General features: G+C 44.4%; 3 protein-coding genes across 3 annotated transcripts in view; 1 reads left to right on the top strand and 2 right to left on the bottom strand.

Annotated features, from left to right (window-relative positions):
- Positions 1-4017, bottom strand: part of LOC132782155 (mitotic spindle assembly checkpoint protein MAD1) — a 788899-nt gene extending 784882 nt beyond the window's left edge. The window contains exons 1-2 of the mRNA XM_067461825.1: positions 3925-4017; positions 1090-1243 (exon numbers count right to left, since the gene is read on the bottom strand). Of these exons, the coding sequence (XP_067317926.1) occupies positions 1090-1243; positions 3925-3941 (171 nt within the window). The 5' untranslated portion in view covers positions 3942-4017. The remainder of the gene's footprint in view (positions 1-1089; positions 1244-3924) is intronic.
- Positions 4018-8351: 4334 nt separating this feature from the next.
- LOC132779986 (rRNA methyltransferase 2, mitochondrial-like) lies at positions 8352-17612 on the bottom strand. The gene is made up of 3 exons (XM_067462261.1): positions 17545-17612; positions 12716-13005; positions 8352-8836 (listed from the first exon to the last, which is right to left on the bottom strand). Exons 1-3 carry the CDS (start codon positions 17550-17552, stop codon positions 8409-8411), a joined length of 726 nt encoding a protein of 241 aa, XP_067318362.1. The 5' UTR covers positions 17553-17612; the 3' UTR covers positions 8352-8408.
- A 63-nt stretch (positions 17613-17675) lies between these two features.
- On the top strand, positions 17676-24620 carry LOC137095153 (oxidized purine nucleoside triphosphate hydrolase-like). The gene is made up of 3 exons (XM_067461471.1): positions 17676-17844; positions 20156-20301; positions 21432-24620. Exons 1-3 carry the CDS (start codon positions 17693-17695, stop codon positions 21602-21604), a joined length of 471 nt encoding a protein of 156 aa, XP_067317572.1. The 5' UTR covers positions 17676-17692; the 3' UTR covers positions 21605-24620.
- Positions 24621-24709: the final 89 nt, after the last annotated feature.

The raw sequence follows: 24709 nt of genomic DNA, 5'->3' as shown, positions 1-24709 counted from the left end.
GATGGATCTGGACCAAACTTGGCCTGTATACCGATATGCCCAACTAGTGGGTTTTGAGGGGAACTGGCCTAGACATTTTGGAGTTGTAGGTAAAGTAAAGGTTGTCTCCTGACATTAAGTCCAGTCATGTCTGACTCTGGGGTGGGTGCCCATCTCAATTTCTAAGCCGAAGAGCCGGCATTGTCCATAGACACCTCCAAGGTAATGCGGCCGGCATGACTGCATGGAGCGCCGTTGGAGTTGTAGTTTTTGGAGTTGTAGGTACTGGTATTTACAGTTCATCTGTAATCTAAGAGCACCTTGAACTCCACCAAGGATGGAATTGGACCAATGTCCAGCAAAACATACTGGAGGTCTTTGGGGAAAATTCGCCTTGATTTGGGGGAGTTGTAGTTTACCTACATCCAGAGAGCACTGTGAACCCAAACACCAAAGGATCTGGACCAAATTTGGCACACATACCTGATATGCCAAAATTTGATTACTGGTGGGGTTTGAAGAAAGCTGAACTTCCTTTCTGGGAATTGTAGTTCACCCACAACCAGGGAACTGTGACCTCCACCGAGGATGGACCTGGTCCAAACTTGGCACAAAGAACACCCATGACTAACTCAGCCTACTGGAATGGTTTGAGGAGACTGACTCACCATAGTGGAAGTTGTAGTTTACCCTACAGCCAGAGAGCACACTGAACCCCTCTGATGAGACATCTAGAGCAAACTTGCCCAACATAATGAACTTTAAGTACTGATGGAGTTTCAGGGGGTTAACCTGCCATGATGTGAGTTGTAGTTTACCCACAACCTTATGCATTTTTTACAATTACAAAAATGACTTTATCAAATAACCTGGGCAACACCGGGTACCCAAGCTAGTTTATCAATATTTATGAAATAAGCAATGCAACAGCCTCAAGAAACCAAAGGAGCCCACGGGCCTTTCAGTTTATATAATTACAAACAATTATGACACCAAAATGGGGTCTTAACCCCCTTGGTCAGTACTGAAAGTATTCTGAATGCATTTTAATTGATGCCCAAGCCCTTAAATAAATGTATGCATTAAAGAGCAAACAAACCAAGGTCTTACTTTCATCATTTGCTGGTACTGTGTCTGCAGAGAGCCTTGAGGAAACTGTGGAGTCATCAAAGATGTTTGCTCCGCCGACTGCGATATGAATTCGTTGAATGATTTCAAAACAGAGAAGACCAAGGTATTTCCCTCTGTGTCCTCCATCAGATTTCTGCAAAGGAATGAGATACAAAAGGTCAACAAAAGATTCACTAAACCCAACACAGAACCAATAGATGAATTATTTACTCCATTTCCCAAATGTCTTTATATAAACACACTTGGGGGCATTTTTGTGAGTCCCAAAGTTGAAAATGCTCTTGTGTGGGTATTTTTGTCCATTTTGTCTATTTTCTTTAATGGGCAAGCCATTTTAGGAAGTCAATGTCATATACTAGCCATAGTAATAGGATTGTGAAGAGAAACTGGAGAGGAGATCTATGAAGAAATGGGACAAGAAAGATACAAGGGTTGAATGAAAAGTAATGCCTCCACCTTTATTACTTGGGTTTGGATGGGAATATTTTATTAAATCAAATGCAGGAATAATCCTTAGAATGTGCTCTTTAACTACCATCTGGGGACCCCAAGCTGAGAACCACTGCACTATTCACTTTTCCACATAATCACCAGACAATTGGATACATTTCTGCCAACAATGAACAAGTTTTCTGAAGCCGTCACGGAAAAAGTCAACATTCTGTTTCTGCAACCAGCGTCTCACAGTTCTCTCATCCTGGGTACCCATCATGCACAGATCTTCCATTAGCCAAGCAAAGCAATAGTGTGAACCACACATTCTTGTGAAATGCCAATTATGATTTCTCTCTGAGTGATACGACGATCGTCCTGAATCAATCTGTCAACCTTTTGCTTGTGAAATTCGGTGGTTGCTGTCACAGGACATCCAACTCTTCGTTTGTCATCCAAGTTAGATGTTCCCACCTCAACATCTTTAAACTTGCTCGCCCAATGACACACAGTACTCACATCAACACAATCACCATAAACAGCTTGAAGCCTATATTTCACCATTTCAAAAGGGACTCCCAAAGGGCATCTAGCCCAACCCCCTTCTGCAAGGCAAGAGGACACAGCAGATAACCACCCAGCCTCACTTAGAAACCCTCCAAAGGAGGAAGACTCAACCATTTGAAAGGGACCCCCAAAGGGCATCTAGTGCAATCCCCTTCGGCCTGGTAAGAATGCACAATCAAAGCACCCCCGACAGAGGGCCATCCAGCCTCTGTTTCAAAACCTCCAGAGATGTCTAATCCCTACAGAAGTGTTGTTTTCAAGGGTTGAGACTGTTGTAACATTGTATAAACTAGCTGTCCCCTGCCACGCGTTGCTGTGGCCCAGTCTGGTGATCTGGAAAATAAAGTAATGAGAAAGTGTGGGTTTCTAATCTATGTAATGTCTTTCTGCTTGTGGGTAAACAGTATTTCTTGCTGTTTCTTTGTCCGTGTTGATGTGGAGAGTGTCTGGTTTGCCTACTCTGGAACATGCAACATATCATTCTGTTCTTGGTGGGATTCAGAATGCTCTTTGATTGTCGGTGAACTATAAATCCCTGTAACTACAACTCCCAAATGTCAAGGTCTATTTCCCCCAAACTCCATCTGTGTTCTCTCCTGACGTTTCTGTTGGTCATGGGGGTTCTGTGTGGGAAGTTTGCCCCAATTCTGTCATTGGTGAGGTTCAGAATGCTCTTTGGTTTTTGTTGTTGTTGTTCATTCGTTCAGTCGTCTCCGACTCTTCGTGACCTCACGGACCAGCCCACGCCAGAGCTCCCTGTCGGCCGTCACCACCCCCAGCTCCTTCAAGGTCAGTCCAGTCACTTCAAGGATGCCATCCATCCATCTTTGGTTGTAGGTGAACTATAAATCCCTGTAACTACAACTCCCAAATGTCAAGATCTATTTCCCCCAAACTCCATCTGTGTTCATATTTGGACGTATAGAATATTCATACCAAGTTGGTCCAGATCCATCATTGTTTGAGTCCATAGTGCTCTCTGGATGTAGGTGAACTACAACTCCCAAACTCAAGGTCTATGCCCACCAAACCCTTCTATAGTGTTTTCTGTTCATCATGGGAGTTCTCTGTGCTAAGTTTGGTTCAACTCCATCCATAATTGGTGGAGTTCAGAATGCTCTTTGATTGTAGGTGAACTGTACATCCTAGCAACTACAACTCCCAAATGAACTCAAGGTCAATGCCCACCAAACCCTTCTATAGTGTTTTCTGTTCATCATGGGAGTTCTCTGTGCTAAGTTTGGTTCAATTCCATAATTGGTGGAGTTCAGAATGCTCTTTGATTGTAGGTGAACTATAAATCCCAGCAGCTACAACTCCCAAATGAGAAAATCAACATTTTTTGACTGAAGGATGTACATTGGGTTGTGAAGTGTCTTGTGTCCAAATTTGGTGTCAATTGTCCCACTGGTTTTTGAGTTCTGTCCATCCCACAAACTAACATTACATTTTTGTTTATATAGATTTGCAATTCAATGCAATGCTGGCAAGAGACCATAACGAAGAGATAGTACAGCCTAGCCATTGAAGGGAGAAGTTATACAGATGTAAACAAACTGTGTTACAGTCTAACCCAAGCATGGGCCCTGCAGGGAGTTTAGGACTCCAACTCCCACAACTCCTCACAGCCTCAGGCCCCTTCCTTTTCCCCCTCGGCCGCTTAAGCGGCCGAGGGGGAAAAGGAAGGGGCCTGAGGCTGTGAGGAGTTGTGGGAGTTGGAGTCCCAAACTCCCTGCAGGGCTCAAGTTGGCCCAGGCCTACCAGAAGGTGACCACAAACGCATGCGCACGAGGGTAGTCACGTGGCAAGACTCACCCTCCCGCCTCAGCCATGGCTTCCCTTCGCGCTCGCCTTTCCTTCTCTCTCTTCTGCTTGGATCTCCCTCCTCCCGCACCAACTCTCGCGAGAGCTTTCTCATCCCAGCTCTGGCTCAGTCCTTCCTGGCCTGGGCCACGCCCCTTTACCGCAATGCCTCGAATACAAGCGCACTCCTCTCCCCTTCACCGTAATGTTTGGAATAGGCGGGCATCCAGGAATTGCTTTTCCATTATCTCCCCCACGCCCTAACCCAACCTTTCTGGTGTAGGTGAACTACAACTCTGTCAGGTTTTATAATGTATTGTAATGTAATATAGCTGAGCCATGCACTGCTAATAGGCTTCTATTGAAAATTCTGAGCCATGCATTAACTGTATATAGAGCTTCATTTGGGGAATGTGTTCTGGCCTAGTCCAGGTGATTGTGAATGATGCAATCCTGGGTCTGAGTTGAGTCAGTGAGTTGGGAACCAATCAGAGATTGCTATGTGTAATTGCATTGTTGTTAGGTTCTTGTAGGTTTTTTCGGGCTATAGGGCCATGTTCTAGAGGCATTTCTCCTGACCTTTCGCGTGCATCTATGGCAAGCATCCTCAGAGGTAGTGAGGTCTGTTGGAATTAGGACAATGGGTTTATATATCTGTGGAATGGCTGGGGTGGGGCAAAGAGCTCTTCTCTGCTGGAGCTAGGTGTGAATGTTCCAACTGACCACCTTCATTAGCATTTGAAGGCCTGGCTGAGCCTGGGAAAATCTTTCATTGAGAGTCGTTAAGATGTGACTGGTTGTTTCCTCTCTGCTGTTTTGCTGTTGTAATTTTTAGTTTTTTAATACTGGTAGCCAGATTTTGTTCATTTTCATGGTCTCTTCCTTTCTGTTGAAATTGTCCACATGCTTGTGGATTTCAATGGCTTCTCTGTGTCGTCTGACATGGTGGTTGTTGGTGTGGTCCAGCATTTCTGTGTTCTCAAATAATCTGCTGTGTCCAGGCTGGTTCATCAGGGAAAAGGAAGGGGCCTGAGGCTGTGAGGAGTTGTGGGAGTTGGAGTCCCAAACTCCCTGCAGGGCTCAAGTTGGTCCAGGCCTACCAGAAGGTGACCACAAACGCATGCGCATGAGGGTAGTCACGTGCCAGGACTCACCCTCCCGCCTCAGCCATGGCTTCCCTTCGCGCTCGCCTTTCCTTCTCTCTCTCTTCTGCTATGGGTGACTCTGCTATGGCTGACTTCTCTGGCTGAAGTAGTCTGCAGTGCCTTTCATGTTCCTTGATTCGTGAAAAAAACCTACAAGAACCTAGTGATTCCAGCCATGAAAGCCTTCGACAATGTATTGTTGTTGTTCATTCATTCAGTCGTCTCTGACTCTTCTTGACCTCATGGACCAGTCCACGCCAGAGCTCCCTGTCGGCCGTCTCCACCCCCAGCTCCTTCAAGGTCAGTCCAGTCACTTCAAGGATGCCATCCATCCATCCATCTTGCCCTTGGTCGGCCCCTCTTCCTTTTGCCTTCCACTTTCCCCAGCATAATTGTCTTCTCTAGGCTTTGCTGTCTCCTCTTGATGTGGCCAAAGTACTTTGTCTCTAGTATCCTTCCCTCCAGTGAGCAGCCGGGCTTTATTTCCTGGAGGATGGACTGGTTGGATCTTCTCGCAGTCCAAGGCACTCTCAGCACTTTCCTCCAACACCACAGCTCAAAAGCATCTCTCTTCCTTCGCTCAGCCTTCCCTAAGGTCCAGCTCTCACATCCGTAGGTGACTACAGGGAATACCATGGCTTTGACTAGGCAATGGATCTTTGTTGCCAGTCTGATGTCTCTACTCTTTACTATTTTATCGAGATTAGACATTGCTCTCCTGTGCAATTGTATAGAATTGTATATAAGGAAGTCACACGGTTATATCTTATATTAGCAGACAGGTTCTTTTAATCAATTATATAGAGCCTTCGACGAACAGCATCACAGCACAAGGAGAGAGTATACACTCTACATGACTTCCTTATATACAATTCTATACAATTACACTTGTATAAAAGGAAGTCATGTAGTGTATACTCTCTCCTTGTGCTGTGATGCTGTTCGTCAAAGGCTCTATGTAATTGATTAAAAGAACTTGTCTGCTAAGACAAGATATAACCGTGTGCTGTAGTAAGTTTGTAGTGTCATCTAGATTGGAGAAGAAAACAATAGTAAAACTGACAATGGCCGGGCATGTGCTCAAGTGTCTGTAAAAGAGTTCCCGAGTGACTGCAGTTTGTGGGAGCAGTTGACGGGCTATATGGGCATGGTCTAGAGGCATTCTCTCCTGACATTTCGCCTGCATCTATGGCAAGCATCCTCAGAGGTAGTGAGGTCTGTTTGAACTAGGGAAAAGGGTTTATATAACAGAGAGGAAACAAACAAGGACATCTAATCACCTCTCAACAAAAGTTTGCTCTAGGCACTGTCAGGCCATTATATGCTAATCAAGGTGGTCAGTTGAAACATTCACACCTAGCTCCAGCAGACAAGAGTCCTTTGTCCCACCCTGGTCATTCCACAGATATATAAACCCTTGCTCCTACTTCCGACAGACCTCACTACCTCTGAGGATGCTTGCCATAGATGCAGGCAAAAACGTCAGGAGAGAATGCCTCTAGACCATGGCCATATAGCCCGAAAAACCTACAACAACCCATTATTATTATTATTATTATTGACACAAAAGTACAGTATGTCACAGCAAATGAGATCTCTATGCTGGATTTCATATCACAAAATCACAAGTCGAACACTTCCCATGCGTCTAGGACTGTGTGATGTATTTTCGAATGATGCGCACAGATCCAAGTCAGGTGGCATTTTGCAGTTGACGGATTGTGATTTTGTCAATGTTTATTGTTTCCAAATGCCGGCTGAGATCTTTTGGCGCGGCACCCAGTGTGACAATTACCACTGGGACCACCTGTACTGGTTTATGCCAGAGCCTTTGCAGTTCGTTTTTGGGGTCCTGATAACAGCTGAGGGTTCCTCTTGTTTTTCCACAAATTATTATTATTATTATTTGAAACACAACAAGATGAGTCCACAGCAGACACTCTGCTGGCTGTTGTATTGGATCACACATTGGACACTTCCCAAGAATCTAGGACTGTGTGATGTATCAGCAAATAATGTGTGCATATCCCAGTAAGGTGGCCTTTTGCAGCTGGCAGATGGTAACTTTGTCAGCGCAGATTGTGTTTAAGTGCAGGTTTTTAGGCACTGCACCCAATGTGCCGATCACCACTGGGACCACCTTGACTGGCTTGTGCAGTTCGATCTTTAAATCTTCATATCGTGTCAGCTTTTCCAGTTGCTTCTCTGCAATCCTGCTGTCACCTGGGATTGCAACATCGACATACTTTGTTTTATAACATGATCGTGAGGTCAGGAGTATTGTGCTCCAAAACTCTGTCTGAATTTGGAAGTCCCAGAGAAGCTTAACGTGTACATTCTCTGTAACTTTTTCCGGCTTGTGATCCCACCAGTTCTTTGTCACAGGCAGATGGGATTTGTGGCACAAGTTCCAATGAATCATCTGAGCAATGGTGTTGTGCCTCTGCTTGTAGTCCGTCTGCGCGATCTTCTTGCAGCACTGAGGATGTGATCTATTGTTTCATCTGCTTCCTTGCAGAGTCTACATTTGGGACCTGTTGTCAACTTTTAAACTTTATTATTACTAATGACACAAAAGCACAGTATGTCACAGCAAACGAGATCTATGTGCTGGGTTTCGTATCACAAAATCACAAGTCAAACACTTCCCAAGCGTCTAGGACTGTGTGATGTATTTTCGAGTGATGCGTGCAGATCCAAGTCAGGTGGCCTTTTGTAGTTGACAGATTGTGATTTTGTCAATGTTTATTGTTTCCAAATGCCGGCTAAGATCTTTTGGCACGGCACCCAGTGTGCCCATGACCACTGGGACCACCTGTACTGGTTTATGCCAGTACATTATTATTATTATTATTATTATTATTATTATTATTATTGCCAAATTTGGTCCAGTGAATGGGAATAGATCCTGCATATCAGATACTTACATTATGATTCATAACAGTAGCAAAATTACAGCTATGAAGTAGCAACAAAAATAATGTTATGGTTGGGGGTCACCACAACATGAGGCACTGTATTAAGAGGTTGCGGCATTAGGAAGGTTGAGAAACAATGTTTTAGAAGGCAGTAACATTTTTCAAATTATAACAGTTTCACTGAAATGAATACAATATCTAATAGAATAAGAAAAAGAAACCTGTGCAAAGTTACTGTGGTTTGTAGACTTTATCCCTGAAACAGGAGGAGGTGAGGAAGAAGAAAAGGAGAATATAGAGAAGGAGAAGAATGAGAAAGATCAATAAAGCAGCTCATAAACAAAACCCCTCTTTTGACCCAATCCTGAGACTGAAATCTTTGATACCAATATTTAATTCCTAAAGACACAACCCTCCCTTTTTATGCTGTCTGCTATGTTCTTGATTTGTAGAGTTTTGCCAGGTAATACATCTCAGCCGACTCTTTCCTGCTGGCCTGGGGTTTCAGGCTCTTCACTTCCTTGAAGTCTTGCGCCAGTCTCTTCTGGAGGAGGCGGCTCTCCTTGCACTCCCAGAACTTACACAGCAGGGTCCCCCCAGGATGCAAAACGTGCGGGGCGAGATCCAGCAAGGAAAAGCAGAGCCGGATCAGCTTGTCGTGATCGAGTTCTCGAATCCCGGTAGCGTTCGGTGCCATGTCGCTCAGGAGGACGTCTGCCTTCCCTTTGGGGAGCAAATCTCGGATTTTCTGGCGGGTGCTCGGATCTGAGAGATCAGAATAAGGCAAAAAAACAGCTCCTTCCAAGGGGGAAATGTGAAGCAAGTCGAGTCCAAGGACAAAACCAACAGGTGCCTCAGGATCTGGAAAGAAAATGGATTGTGTAAGACAACGCAGTCAGTGAGCTTGGCCTACCTAACAAGGTTCTTGTGAGGATGAAGGATGGGATGGAAGGGAGTTGATATGCACTATCCTGAGCTCAAAGGAGGAATATCAGCATAGCAAAAAAGCAAAAACAAAAACAAAAAAAACCAAGGGATTTCAATCCCTTCTCAATTGTAATGATTTAAATACTAAACCTAAAAGCTCCAGATTTTGGAAGCCCCCCCCCCCGATTCTGTCTCTTTGCATTTCGTTTTTTCTGCCTAAATGGAGTCTCTTGCATTTGTCCCTGTTGAACTTCATTTTGTTAGTTCACCTCTCTAATCTGTGAAGATTGTTTTGAATTCTGCTTCTGCCTTACATTAAGTCATCAATTAGGAATATTCAATTTAAGTACTAAGTAGAAATCGTTGTTTAATATAACCATTATACATACATATATATATTCCATACTTCAGGAAATAAAGCCCGACTGCTCATTGGAGGGAAGGATAGTAGAGGCCAAGATGAAGTACTTTGGCCACATCATAAGAAATGAAGGCTTAGAGAAGACAATGATGCTGGGGAAAATGGAAGGCAAAAGGAAGAGGGGCCAACCAAGATGGATGGATGGCATCCTTGAAGTGACTGTATTGACCTTGAAGGAGCTGGGGGTGGTGACGGCCAACAGGGAGCTCTGGCGTGGGCTGGTCCATGAGGTCACGAAAAGTCAGAAACGACTGAACGAATGAACAACAACACAACAACAACTATATATATATATATATATATATACACACACACATACATACATACATACAGACACAGAATTATTCCACACTATGGGGTGTTTTGCTCTGGAACTCCTTTAAAGGCTAGGGAGATCGGAATGGCTCCTCTCTTGTTTTCCTCTTGTCAGAAGACTTGTGTGAATTATTTTCTCATTTTCAGGGTTCTCCAGGAGCCCCCGATGGTGAAATGGGTTAAACTCTTGTATAGGCAGGACTGAAGATCGACAGGCCACAGATTCGAATCCAGAGAGTATGTAGATGAGCTTCCTCTGTCAGCTATGGCTCCCCATGTGAGGACATGAGAGAAGCCTCCCACAAGCATGGGAAAACATCAAAACATCTAGCCATCCTCTGGGCAACGTCCTTGCACACGGCCAATTCTCTCACACCAGACACGACTTGCAGTTTCTCAAGTCGCTCCTGACACAGAAAAAAAAGAGGGGCTCTCTAGTGCTCCTTCCAATGGGATCCATCCTGCTGTTCCTGATGGGTTTAGTCATTATAGACATTAGCCAGGATGCAAGGGTACACAGTGAGGCCTTGGCATCTGTTGAGGTTTGATTCCCTGTAGATACCACAACATGTGAATACTTAAGTTCCATCGTGTACAACGAAGTAGTAAAATTGTGCCCTTTGACTCAAATGGCAAGATCAAAGTTTGACTTTGGGAATGTTTTCTCTCATCTCACAGATGGTTGAATCTGTGAATACGGAGGGCTCTGCATTTCCATTGGACCCTGCCGCTTCTCTCAGAATTGAAGGTCAACTCTGAACCACAAAAACCTTATTTGGAAGGCTTTGTGAAGCAGGAGGAAAGAGGAGAAACTTCAGATTCCACTAATGTTGAATATGAACATATACTATTGGATCTTAGCCACTTAATGAAGCTACAGTTTGCACATCAATACGCAAGAAAGTGTTTCCCCTCTTGCCCTCCTTAGGAAGCCAGCTAGCCCCCATTGTTTGCTGACAAATTGCTGCCAGGCCCACCCTTGCCCAGAATACTAAATCCACCCCAGTCCCATGGATGTTATTTTTAGCAAGCTATTTTAAAAGCAAGCCTCCCTGTAAAGATCAATATTTTAGAAATCGTCTTCATCGATCACTGTCTTGTCCTGTTGTCAAGCTGCTCCAACAAGCAACAAGATTTTTCTGCTGCCTGTGCACTTTTGCCTGCCATTAATGAATTAAATCAGATGTCGGTCGCCACTGTTCTCCAGAGGGAAAACCGCAGATATATGGAAATTGAGTATCTGGATGGAGCACGAAAACAACTCTCTTATAGCAAGAGATATTTCCAAGACAAATAACATAGTTGTCTAAAGAGCTGCTGAGATAAAAGTGGAATACAAATAATAATAATATTTTAATAATAGCTCAAAGTTGCGTTAAAAAACAAAGTATGGATCTTCAATGTTGCAATCACAGGTGACAGCAGAATTGACGAGAAGCAACAAGAAGAGCTTACACGATACGAGGATTTAAAGATCGAACTGTAAAAACTTTGGCACAAGCTAGTCAAGGGGGTCCCAGTGGGGATCAGCACACTGGGTGCAGTGCCTAAAGACCTTGGCCTGCACTTAAAAATAATCAGCACTGAAAAAATTACCATCTGTCAGCTGCAAAAGGCCACCCTACTTGGATCTGCATGTATTGTTCCCCAATGTATCACACAGTTCTAGACATCTGGGAAGTGGCCAACATGTGATTGAATACAAAAGCCAGCACAGTGATCTTGTTTGCTGTGTATCAGTCTTGTTGTGTATCTAATAATAATAATAATAATAATAATAATAATAATAATATTCCTTTTGAAGACTTAGATAGAAATAAACAAACAGATAAATAATATAAATAAATAAATGGTAATAAATAGTAATAAAATATATATGTGGACCACAAGAGAAGTTGTTACTGCTGTCATCCTCATTCTCAAAACCATCCTTATTCTCATTATGTGTAGCCTACTTTTCTCCCAAAATTGTGACTCACAGCAAAAGAAAGCTATTAAAACCTGTTTTAAAAGCTTATCAAAATAGGAAGACTTTTTTTTCTGCTGGCAGAAGAGCAGCAAGAAAGGAGCTACTCTGGCCTCCATTGCAAAGAAGATTCAAAGTCAATGGGTAGTCACTAAGAAAGCCCTCTCTCCATGGATTTATTTTAAACTAGTAGTTTTAAAGTTGGAAATGTCACATATGCCTCCAATGGCAACGATAACTGCTCGTAATTTTAAACAGTGAAATTTAAATAGACACTCTACTTGTAGCCATGAAGCTGCAAAGTTAATCAGTGAAGGTATCTGCATAGAGGTAGCCTGGGCTTTGCTGCCTGGAGGCATACTCTGTTTGGGAGGTGTTAACTGGTACTTGATTGCTTGCTATCTGGAGTTCTTTCTGAGTTTGAGATTGACTTTGCAGCTTCATGGCTACTCAATGTTATTCAAGCTTACTCATTACAACATTCACACTTGCTTCAACATACAAGCATTCTTTCTCCCATCCTAGACAATCCACATGTATATATATATACACTCCACTTGCTTCATTGGCAATAGAACCTCTGAGGATGTTTGCCACAGATGCAGATGAAATGTCAGGAGAGAATGCTGCTGGACCATAGCCATACAACCCAAAAAACTCACAGCAACCCATTATCACTATAGCAAAGAAACTGATGCGGTCTATCCAATGCAAGTCTCTGAATCAGCAAAAACCTCAGCAAAGGGCCTAAAAACCAAGTCACCAAGAAAAAAAATATGTTAGGCTGTTTTTATATTATTAGTATATAGGCTGCTGATCATTATTAGCTTCCTATCTGCCAAGGTGACCTTTTAAGCCAGGTATTGGCCCTCTTTCTCCAGGTGTTTTGGACTTCAATTCCCACAATTCCTAACAGCCAGTAGGAGCAAGTTTGCGAAAGTTAAAGTTCAAAACACCTGGAGGTCTGAAGCTGGTCCATGCCTATTCTAAACCAAACTTTCCCAGCTCTGAATCCTTCCAAATGTGTGAATTTACAATTCGGGGTAATGATGAATGCTGTCAACATATTGGAAGGCAGCAATTGGCACAAGCATGGCCTGGCGGCACTCACCGAAGCCTGCAGCATTGACTCTCTGGACAGCAACCTGAGCCCAAGCCCCAGGGGCCGCACCACAGTCCACCACGTGGAGCCCTGGACGAAGTATGCCATGCCTGTCGTCAATTTCAATCAGTTTGAAGGCACTCCGGCAACGATAGTTGCGCTGCCTGGCCTTCTTCACATATGGGTCACTGAAATACCGCTCCAACCAGCGTTGCTCTGCTCCTGTTTTGGTCTTCAGGGGCGGGATTGTAGTGTGGAACCTTTGGCAATGCAGGAAAAGCCATGGCACCCGCCAGTATCTGTTGGGAGAGGAATGCCGGCCATTACGTTATCATTTTTCCTTACAACTTCCTTTTCAGTGCCTATAAATACACATAGTAAAATCATTCCTCTCTCTATAAAACTACATCACATTTATCTTTAGATAATAAATCTTTCTAACTCTCAAAAGTCTCAGAAACCAAATCATTTTATTTTATTTATTTATACCCTACCTTTCTCCCCAAAGGGCTGGCCTGAGCCAACTTTGGGCCTGCAGGTGTTTTGGACTTCAACTCCCACAATTCTTAACAGTAGGTAGGCTGTTAGGAATTGTGGGAGTGGAAGTCCAAAACACCTGAAGGAAGGGCCAAAATTTGCCCATGCATGATCTAAAGCGATCAATGCTCACTGCTTTCTTTACCAGGCTCTTAAAAATAATAAAAAATAATTCCAGTGGAAGAAATGCGACAATGGAAGGTCACAGAGCATAACTAATATACATAAGTTATAAATATATGCATACGCTATGAATAAATATATGCATAAATATAGACCAGTGTTTCTCAACCTGGGGTCGGGACCCTGAGGGGGTCGCGAGAGGGTGTCAGAGGGGTCGCCAAAGACCATAAGAAAACACAGTATTCCATGTGGGAAGTTTGAGTCAATTCTATCGTTGGTGGAGTTCAGAATGATCTTTGATTGTAATGAACTATAAATCCCAGCAACTACAACGCCCAAATGTCAAGATCTATTTTCCCCAGACTCCACCAGTGTTCATATTTGGGCATATTGAGTATTCCACCATTGCATGAGTCCACAGTGGTCTCTGGATATAGGTGAACTACAACTCCCAAACTCAAGGTCAATGCCCATCAAACCCTTCCAATGTTTTCCATTGGTCATGGGAGCAGAGTTTGGTTCAAATCCATCGCTGGTGGGGTTCAGAATGCTCTTTGATTATAAGTGAACTATAAATCCCAGCAAATTACAAAATCAATCCTCCTCCAACCCCAGTAGCATTCACATTTGGGTGTATTGGGTATTTGTGCCCAGTTTGGTCCAGTGAATGAAAATGCATCCTGCATATCAGATATTTACATTATGATGTATAACAGTAGTAAAATGACTGTTATGAAGTAGCAACTAAAACAATATTGTGGTTGGGGGTCACCACAACATGAAGGATTGTATTAAGGGGTCACGGCATTAGGAAGGTTGAGAACCACTGATATAGACAGACCTTAAAACTTCTTCCTGTTCTATGACTTCATGAATTGCTAATTTATACCTGAAGGCTGGCTGCCTAACACACCAAACACCTTCTGCTCCTGTTTTCCGGTGCCTATAATCTGATTTTGCCCTTGGCCCTTACGCCTGGGGACAAAGGGCATTGCAGTCCAATCCGTCTCAAGGGTTCTGTGTGGAAGACGGGGAAAGAAGGCTGCTTTAGCTGAATCCCTCCTGGCCTTGATGGACTCACTTCATGTGACTGCCCAAATGCTTGCACTTGCTCAACTCCCCAGGAGATCCAGAAGCATACAGCACCTGTTGCCCTTTCCTGCCAGCCTGGAGCAAATGCCTTGATTTGATGGCTTTGCAAGAAGCAATCACACTCACCAGCATGTTACTAGAATAGAAGCCAACGGTATGCAATGATTTTTTCTTATTTCCATTGTGAAAATCCCAGATTCTGGGAAAGGAGTTCTTGCATCTATCCATCTATGCTTAAGGTTCATAGCTTCAGATTGTAAACACGGCATACTGCACTAAGGTTTCATGATGACTCAGGAATGCCAGAATTTACATTCAATCCCATATCTCTGGGCAGTGAACCTTATTTCTGCCAGTACAAAAGACTGACATTTCCATGCCTGGATTGCTATGAGTTTTCCGGGCTGTATGGCCATGTTCCAAAAGCATTCTCTCCTAACATTTCATCCATATCTCTGGCAGGCATTCTCTGAGGTTGTGAGGATGGCTGCCATAGATGTGGGTGAAACGTCAGGAGAGAATGCTTCTGGAACATGACCATACAACCAGGAAAATTTACAGTAACCCAGTGAATCTGGCCATGAAAGTCTTTGACTGTCCATGCCTTCTTGCCAACAGTCTTCAGTGTGTCAGTGAGAAGCAGCATCCTTCTTTATTTCTTTATTTACGACATTTATATGCCGCCCTTCTCACCCCGAAGGGGACTTAGAGTGGATTACAAGATATATATACATGCAATATATTATGTTATGAGCATAGTACAATATCAGTATTAAATATTACTATATTGTACTATACAACTATATTGCAATATTATTAGTAATATTACATGTAATACAAATATACAATTATAATATCATATTATTAATAATATTAATATTATATGTATATACAATATATTATATTACATTAATAGCTCAATAATAGTCAATAGCTCTACTGGCTGTTGGGAATGGTGGGAGTCCAAATCACCTGGAGGGGCCAAGTTGGCCCAGGCCTGCCATATTGGGATTCATTTGCCTTATATCCACCTTTATCTTTTGTCTCATAGAATCATAGAGTTGGAAGAGACCTCATGGGCCATCCAGTCCAACCCCCTGCCAGGAAGCAGGAATATTGCATTCAAATCACCCCTGACAGATGGCCATCCAGCCTCTGTTTAAAAGTTTCCAAAGAAGGAGCCTCCACCACACTCCGGGGCAGAGAGTTCCACTGTTGAACGGCTCTCACAGTCAGGAAGTTCTTCCTCATGTTCAGATGGAATCTCCTTTCTTGTAGTTTGAAGCCATTGTTTCGAGCCCTAGTCTCCAGGGAAGCAGAAAACAAGCTTGCTCCCTCCTCCCTGTGGCTTCCTCTCACATATTTATATATGGCTATCATATTTCCTCTCAGGCTTCTCTTCTTCAGGCTAAACATGTCCAGCTCCTTGAGCCGCTCCTCATAGGGCTTGTTCTCCAGACCCTTGATAATTTTAGTCGCCCTCCTCTGGACACATTCCAGCTTGTCAATATCTCTTTTGAATTGTGGTGCCCAGAATTGGACACTATATTCCAGAATTGGACACAATATTGGTGTGGTCTAACCAAAGCAGAATAGAGGGGTAGAATGACTTCCCTAGATCTAGACACTATGCTCCTATTCCAGGTGTCGTCTAACCAAGGCAGAATAGAGCATGGGGAGCATGACTTCCCTAGATCTAGACACTAGAATCATAGAATCAAAGAGTTGGAAGAGACCTCATGGGCCATCCAGTCCAACCCTATTCTGACAAGAAGCAGGAATATTGCATTCAAATCACCCCTGACACATGGCCATCCAGCCTCTGTTTAAAAGCTTCCAAAGAACGAGCCCACACCACACTCCGAGGCAGAGAGTTCCACTGTTGAACGGCTCTCACAGTCAGGAAGTTCTTCCTCATTTTCAGATGGAATCTCCTTTCTTGTAGTTTGAATCCATTGTTCCATTGCGTCGTAGTCTTCAGGGAAGCAGAAAACAAGCTTGCTCCCTCCTCCCTATGACTTCCTCTCACATATTTAATCATGGCTATCCTATCTCCTCTCAGCCTTCTCTTCTTCAGCTCCTTAAGCCGCTCCTCATAGGGCTTGTTCTCCAGATCCTTGATCATTTTAGTCACTCTCCTCTGGACACATTCCAGCTTGTCAATATCTCTCTTGAATTGTGGTGCCCAGAATTGGACACAATATTCCAGGTGTGGTCTAACCAAAACAGAATAGAGCATGGGGAGCATTACTTCCCTAGATCTAGACACTAGAATCATAGAATCAAAGAGTTGGAAGAGACCTCATGGGCCATCCAGTCCAACCCCATTCTGCCAAGAAGCAGCAATATTGCATTCAAATCACCCCTGACAGATGGCCATCCAGCCTCTGTTTAAAAGCGTCCAAAGAAGGAGCCTCCACCACACTCCGCGGCAGAGAGTTCCACTGCTGAACAGCTCTCACACTCAGGAAGTTTTTCCTCATGTTCAGGTGGAACATTAGGCCATTGTTCCATTGCGTCGTAGTCTCCAGGGAAGCAGAAAACAAGCTTGCTCCCTCCTCCCTGTGGCTTCCTCTCACATATTTATACATGGCTTTCATATCTCCTCTCAGCCTTCTCTTCTTCAGGCTAAACATGCCCAGCTCCTTAAGCTGCTCCTCATAGGGCTTGTTCTCCAGACCCTTGATAATTTTAGTCACTCTCCTCTGGACATATTCCAGCTTGTCAATATCTCTCTTGAATTGTGGTGCCCAGAATTGGACACAATATTCCAGAATTGGACACAATATTTGGTGTGGTCTAACCAAAGCAGAATAGAGGGGTAGCATGACTTCCCTAGATCTAGACACTATGCTCCTATTGATGCTTGCCAGGTGGGAGAATACTCCCCAAAAGATCACTTGTATAGGGCAGCACAGGCCTTGTCCACACTGTCAATTTAACACAGCTCAAAGCTGGTTTCAAACTGCAGCAAGCAGGCCACAAACTCCCACAAAAGTGGGCAAAAGGAAGCCTGGCCCCTAGAGATGCCTCTGCTTAGCAAGCCTCTCCCTCAGAGCAGCAGCATTTTTCCCGCCTCTTCTTACCGACTCATGGCCCTGCGAATGAGAAGAGGGGGATGCTTTTCACCGTTGCACAAAACATGTCCTTCCGCTCAGCCTTCCCCCCGGAAACGCGACCCCTCCCTTGGCGTTCCGTTCCTGCCTGTGGCCCCTCCCCTTCTCCCTTGGCAGCATGGCGGCGAGCAGGCTGTTCACTTTAGTGCTGGTCCTGCAGCCCAAGAGGGTCCTGCTGGGGATGAAGAAGCGCGGATTTGGGGCCGGGCGCTGGAATGGCTTCGGAGGGAAGGTCCAACCCGGGGAGACCATTGAGCAGGCGGCCAGGAGGTCAGCAGAAGCATCTGTGCCTGATTTACTTAGACAACTTTGCAGATGGGACCAAATTGGGAGGGATAGCTCATGCCCTAGGCCAGTGTTCCTCAACCTTCCTAATTTCCTTGACCCCTTAATACAGTTCCTCATATTGTGGTTGAAGTCGAACATGACACCCCCCCCCCCCCTAAAAGATAGTAACTTATAGTTTTGCTAAGAGCAAGGACACCAGACTGGATAATAAGAGTTAAGCCTTGGTCAATTTGGCAAGACACTAACAACAACAAGGACCCTTCCCATGTTAGATAGTGTGTACATTTAATCAGAGGCGGTCCTAGGTAATTTTCAACGGTAAGCAAACAGTATTTTGCACACACACCCCCCCCCCCCCCCCAACCAATCATTGATATATATTTTCTGTTTGTCGTGGGAGTCCTGTGTGCCATATTTGGTTCAATTCCATCACTGGTGGAGTTCAGAATGCTCTTTGATTGTAGGTGAACTATACATCCCAGTAACTACACTTGCCGCACTTGCTCCCTTGCCTGGCCCGCTTTGGGTCCAGAGGCGTGCCGGAAGACCCCCGGCATGTGCACCAAAAGTCACCTCTTCTCCTGACTTTCTCCTCAGCCATTGGGACAGAGAGAGAGACAGAGGTGGAGATGCCCACCTTTCCTGAAGGTAGGCGCAAAAACAAAGGAGGGAGCGGAGGTGGGAGATACCTCCGGCCGGAGTGGCTCTCTCTCTCTCTCTCTCTCTCTCTCTCTCTCGGTCCCAAGGGCTGAAGAGAAAGTCAGGAGAAGAGGTGACTTTTGGTGCACACGCTGGGGTCTTCAGACACACCTCCGGACCCGAAACAGGCCAGGCGCGGCGGCTCTGCCCCTTGGCCCACCCGCAAATTGGGAAGAGGAGAGGAGGCGGGTGGAGCACCAGGGGATCGAGAAAGGGAGCCGGTCATGGGGCAGGAATTGAACACGGAGAACAATTGAGCGCCGGCTCTGCTCGCACACCCGGTGGCCTGGTGTAGCAGGAATGAGAGGGGTTAGGCGAGGCTCAAGGGCCCGGCCCCTTTGGGAAGAAGATCGCCCGGCAGCGAGGCAAGAAAGCCGAGGCTCCCCCCTGACTGCTAGGGTGTTGTGAGCTGAGGGGGCGCTCCTCAAGTGGTGGTCAAGGGGTATTTACAGAGGCACCTCTGCACCCCTGGCAAAAAAAAAGTGTTCTGCGACCGCTTACTTCGCGTAATGGCCCCTGCATTTAATCAAAGTTGAAGTCCTTTGGCCACATCATGAGGAGACAGCAAAGCCTAGAGAAAACAATTATGCTGGGGAAAGTGGAAGGCAAAAGGAAGAGGGGCCGACCAAGGGCAAGATGGATGGATGGCATCCTTGAAGTGACTGGACTGACCTTGAAGGAGCTGGGGGTGGTGACGGCCGACAGGGAGCTCTGGCGTGGGCTGGTCCATGAGGTCACGAAGAGTCGGAAACGACTGAAAGAATGAACAACAACACATTTAATCAAGGTTTTATGCCCTAGGTTTCATATATAGCAGAAGGTAACACATTTATTGCTGAGAAACCCCCTCCCTTTACACTTAGGTGCTCTCTTGAACTTCTATGGGACTCTGGTGGGAGGGATAAGTGGGTATGTTCCTATTTAAATGATCCTATTTCATCTCCGCATTTCCAGCATTTATTGTTTTGATTTTTGTAATATCTTGCTAGTTTCTCTAGTTTCTAGGTTAGGTACCCCCAGAAAAACATTTTGTACCATCTATGCCAAGCATCCTCAAAGGTTGTGAGGACTATTGGAAAATAGGCTTACATATCTGTGTCCAGGGTGGGAAAAAGAACTCTTGTTGGCTAGAGGCAAGTGTGAATGTTGCAATTGGCCACCTTGATTAGCATTGAATGGCCTTGCAGCTTCAAAGCCTGGCTACTCCATGCCTGGGGGACTCCTTTGTTGGGAGGTGTTATCTGGCTCTGATTCCACAGATATATAAATCCCACTTGCCTAGTTTCCCACAGACCTCATAACCTCTGAGGATGCCTGGAAAAACGTCAGGAGAGAATGATTCTAGAACAATGGTTCTCAACTTGTGGGTCCCCAGATGTTTTAGCCTTCAACTCCCAGAAATCCTAACAGCTGGTAAACTGGCTGGGATTTCTGGGAGTTGTAGGCCAAAACACCTGGGGACCCACAGGTGGAGAACCACTGTTCTAGAATATGGCCACACAGCCTGAAAAACCTACAATAGCCCAATAGATATAAAGTTGGAAGTGGGGGGATTTCTGAACGGAACAAGTATTAATTCTGCTTCAACATGCAGGGAGCTCCAAGAGGAGTGCGGACTGACTGTGGATTCTTTAGAAAAGACCGGCAAGATCACCTTTGAGTTCGTAGGCAACATGGAACTGATGGAAGTCCACATCTTCCGGGCTGACAGCTTCCAGGGAGATCCCACAGAAAGCGAAGGTAGGGATGAAGATGACAGTAGAAGCATGTTTTCTCCTCTTTCCTTGTACTTCACATCTCTTTGTACTCCAGTTTTTAATCGACACTATGGCTCAATGCTATGGAATCTTAAGAGTTATGGTTTTATGTGTTGTTGAAGGCTTTCATGGCTGGAATTACTGGGTTGCTGTGAGTCTTCCGGCATGTCTGGCCATTTTCCAGAAACATTCTCTCCTGACGTTTCGCCCACATCTATGGCAGGCATCCTCAGAGGTTGTGAGGTCTGTTATCTGTTTGAGGTAGGTGTGAATGTTGCAATTGGTCACTTTGATTAGCATTTAATGGCCTTGCAGTTTCAAGGCCTGGAATGTCCCACCGTGGACATTCCACAGATATATAAATCCCATTTTCCTCATTTCCAACAGACCTCAAAACCTCTGAGGATGCCTGCCATAGATGAAAGCGAAACACCAGGAGAGAATGGGTCGTTGTAGGTTTTTCGGGCTGCATGGCTATGTACTAGAAGCATTCTCTCCTAACGTTCTGCCTGACAATCTCTGAGGATGCCTGCTATAGATGAAAGAGAAACAACAGGAGAGAATGGGGCGTTGTAGGTTTTTCGGACTGTATGGCGATGTTCTAGAAGCATTTTCTCCTGACGTTTTGCCTGACAATCTCTGAGGACCTCACAACCTCTGAGGATGCCTGCCATAGATGCAGGTGAAACGTCAGGAGAGAATGCTTCTAGAACATTCATACAGCCCGAAAAACCTACAATAACCCAGTAATTCCAGCCATGAAAGCCTTTGACAATACATCAGGAGAGAATGCTTCTGGAACATGGCCATACAGCCCAGAAAACTCAAAGCAACCCAGACTCTTGCTCACTTTCTTTCATTTAAAAAAGGCCTGTACTCAGCCTGAAGATGCCCAGGAAGCTCCCAAAAAAGCATGGAAATGCCCTATCAAGTCTTCCACAGTGGACCACCCTTGCTCAAGGATCACCCTTGCTCATGGATCAGAACCCAGTGCTCCAGAAGAAGTGTCACACAGCAGATTATTTTGACCACTGACAAAAGGCAAATGGGAGTTACATAAAAACCAATGGTCTGTTTTCATTTTAAAGTATTCTTTCTTGTCTCTCTTTATAGAAATGTGCCCGCAGTGGTTTGAACTAGACCACGTTCCCTTCGAGAGCATGTGGCCGGATGACATCTATTGGTTTCCCCTTCTGCTCCGGAAGAAGCGTTTCCATGGCTATTTTAAGTTCCAGGGGCAGGACACGATCTTAGACTATACCCTGAAGGAGGTGGAGAGCGTATAAAGCGGAGACTGAGAAGAACAGAGGCTGGATTTAAATCGTAGCCCATATTGGGCAAAGAGGCAAATGATTAACGTTTCATACCAATAGCCCTCTTTATCAACTCCTTGCCAAAGGAAACAACTCTTTACACAAGTGGACATTGGGAAGACGTTTGCAGGGAAAGAAAGGACCATTCTTATAAATGCATGTTCAGTGGCCTTGTTCTGGTGCTGTGGGGTATTCCTTTCTGCTTGGCTTTTGCAATTTTCCTAGCCTGTCTTAGTACATGGCATGATTTAGCTTTCTTCCAAATGCCAGATTGTATTTTATTTGTCATGTCAGATCAACCAGTCAATTATGTTACATTTCTAACAGAACAAAGCAAACAAACAGATAAAATACAACATTTGCGAGTTTGGTAGTTGGTTAAATGTCCTTTGACCAGTATCTGGCCACTTGGAGTGCTTCTGGTGTTGCTGCAAGAAGGTCCTCCCTTGTGCATGTGGCAGGGCTCAGGTTGCATTGCAGAAGGCGGTCAGTGGTTTGCTCTTCTCCACATTCACATATCGAGGATTCCACTTTGTAGCCCCATTTCTGAAAGTTGGCTCTGCATCTCGTGGTGCCAGAGCGCAGTCTGTTCAGCGCCTTCCAAGTCGCCCAGTCTTCTGTGTGCCCAGGGGGGAGTCTCTCATTTGGTATCAACCATTGGTTGAGGTTCTGGGTTTGAGCCTGCCACTTTTGGACTCTCACTTGCTGAGGAGTTCCAGCGAGTGTCTCTGTATATCTTAGAAAACTATGTTTTGATTTAAGTCGTTGACGTGCTGGCTGATACCCAAACAGAGGATGAGCTGGAGATGTCTCTGCCTTGGTCCTTTCACTATTGGCTGCTACTTCCCGGCGGATGTCAGGTGGTGCAATACCGGCTAAGCAGTGTAATTTCTCCAGTGGTGTAGGGCGCAGACAAATGCCAGATGGAGCCAACTGATTTCAGTAGTTGCACTCTAACAACAGGACTAGCCTCATAACTTCCAAGTTAGTTATTATAGTGCTTGGCCAAGTTGGTGGCTCAGCTATTTTTCTTTCCCAGCAGTGGTTATGAAGCAAAGCTTTTCACCCCTGAACTTAAAAACATTTTTTATGAGAAACTCTTGTTGATGATTCAAAGAGATTGAGGAGAACGGCCACTATGTTGTATCAAAATGTCTTCTACTTCTAACTTGGAGAAAAAGACTGTATTCTGATTGGCCTTTGAGACAGCTTGTATCAGTGCTACTCAAAGAGGTAGACCATAGACCAGTGGTTCCCAACCTTTTTTTGACCAGAGACCACTCTGACCAGGGATTACTCTCCAACATTAGTACCAAAAGTGTTACAAATCAGTGTTTGGTCAACTTTAGATTAGGTTTGGTTATTTGGAGTGTTGATTCAGAAAATTGTATTGGATAGACCACATCAGCTCTAGTTTCTGATACAGAACATATGCCATCCCGTAGTTGTTATCTGCTTGCCCACAGAAAACCATATTTAATAAGCCTTGGGACTATAAGAGGTTTTCGTGAGACTATTTGCTCTCGTTGCAATGATGTAGTAACGGTGAGGCTGCGGACCATATTTTAGTTCTTGCGGAGCACTGGTGGTCCATGGACCACAGGTTGGGAACCACTACTATAGACCAATGCTGGTCCACAAGCCACTGGTTGCCAATGCATAACAAGTTTTCCATGTTAAAACTTGGAACTTATATGAATGGTCTTTGCATTCATACAAAACAGGTGCCTGAACTTACTGTTGAAAGAGGAAACTGAGGGTAATAGCGATTGCTATTGACTTCTGCTAGTAGTTACCACTGAGTGTCACTGGAGGATCGAGAAAAATTCCTAAAGAGTCTGATGCAGATAAGTAAACCTTCTGCTACTACAGTGGTTCTCAGCCTTTCTAATACCACAACCCCTTAATACAGTTCCTTATGTTGTGGTGACCCCCAACCATAAAATTATTTTCGTTGCTACTTCATAACTAATTTTAATACTGTTATGAATTGTAATGTAAATATCTGATATGCAGGATGTATTTCCATTCACTGGACCACATTTGGCACAAATACCCAACACATCCAAATCTGAATTCTGATGGTGCTGGGGGGATTGATTTTGTCATATAGGAATTGTAGTTGCTGGGATTGATACAATCAAAGAGCATTCTGAACCCCACCAATGATGGAATTGGGCCAAACTTGGCACACAGGGCTCCCCTGACCAACAGAAACTGGAAGGGTTTGTTGTGCATTGACCTTGAGTTTTGTAGTTCATCTGCATCCAGAGAGCACTGTGGACTCAAACAATGATGGATCTGGACCAAACTTGGCACGAATACTCAATATGCCGAAATGTGAATCCTGGTGGAATGTGGGGACAATAGATCTTGACATTCAGGAGTTGCTGGGATTTATAGTTCACCTGCAATTAAAGAGCATTCTGAACCCCACCGACGACAGAATTGGGCCAAAAGTCCCACATGGAACCCCCATGACCCACAGAAAATAGTGTTTTTTGATGGTCTTTAGCAACCCCCCTCATGACCTCCCCAGAGGTCTCAAACGCTGTCTTACTGGAAGTCATACTGCATATCGCATATGTAATGTAATGTATCGCATAGGTATATTGTAAACCGCTCCAAGCCTTAGGGGAGTGGCGATATATAAAACTGATTAATAAATAGATAAATAAATATCCACAAACATAAGAAAAAGTACCAAATTTTTAGAAGAATGGCCTTTTAAAGGAAAAAAAGCTGCTAAACAGTTAGAACCACATAAGCAATTAAGTGGCGACTTAAAAGTGTTCAGTAGCCACATAACAGTAAGTAACTCTTGAGGGAAAAATCCTGGAAATACTGGTAGGAAGGTAAATATACATACCAGAAAGACTTCACTCATCGAACTATGGCTAAAGAGACCAAATGCCACCCATTTGCTGTTGCAGACACAGTGATCAATAAACAAATGACACATTTAAAACTGAAAAAACTTTCTCAATGTTTTATACAGGTTTTACAGATCTCTTAAAAATACATACTTTTGTAACATTTGATAGCATTTTTTGGGAATGTCATAACTCTGTAAACATT

The sequence above is a fragment of the Anolis sagrei genome, chromosome Y (assembly GCF_037176765.1).
Source record: "Anolis sagrei isolate rAnoSag1 chromosome Y, rAnoSag1.mat, whole genome shotgun sequence".
In the NCBI taxonomy this organism is placed as follows: Eukaryota; Metazoa; Chordata; class Lepidosauria; order Squamata; family Dactyloidae; genus Anolis; species Anolis sagrei.
This window is presented reverse-complemented; position numbering and strand designations above follow the sequence as displayed.

What these genes read in the sequence shown, in the direction of transcription:
- LOC137095153 (XM_067461471.1), top strand. Translation starts at nt 17,693, where the DNA reads ATGGCGGCGAGCAGGCTGTTCACTTTAGTGCTGGTCCTGCAGCCCAAG. An exon ending in ATTGAGCAGGCGGCCAGGAG is followed by an intron (nt 17,845 to 20,155) that starts GTCAGCAGAAGC and finishes TTCAACATGCAG; the next exon opens with GGAGCTCCAAGAGGAGTGCG. An exon ending in AGATCCCACAGAAAGCGAAG is followed by an intron (nt 20,302 to 21,431) that starts GTAGGGATGAAG and finishes CTCTCTTTATAG; the next exon opens with AAATGTGCCCGCAGTGGTTT.
- LOC132779986 (XM_067462261.1), bottom strand. An exon ending in AGTCAATGCTGCAGGCTTCG is followed by an intron (nt 8,837 to 12,715) that starts GTGAGTGCCGCC and finishes TTTTCTTTCCAG; the next exon opens with ATCCTGAGGCACCTGTTGGT.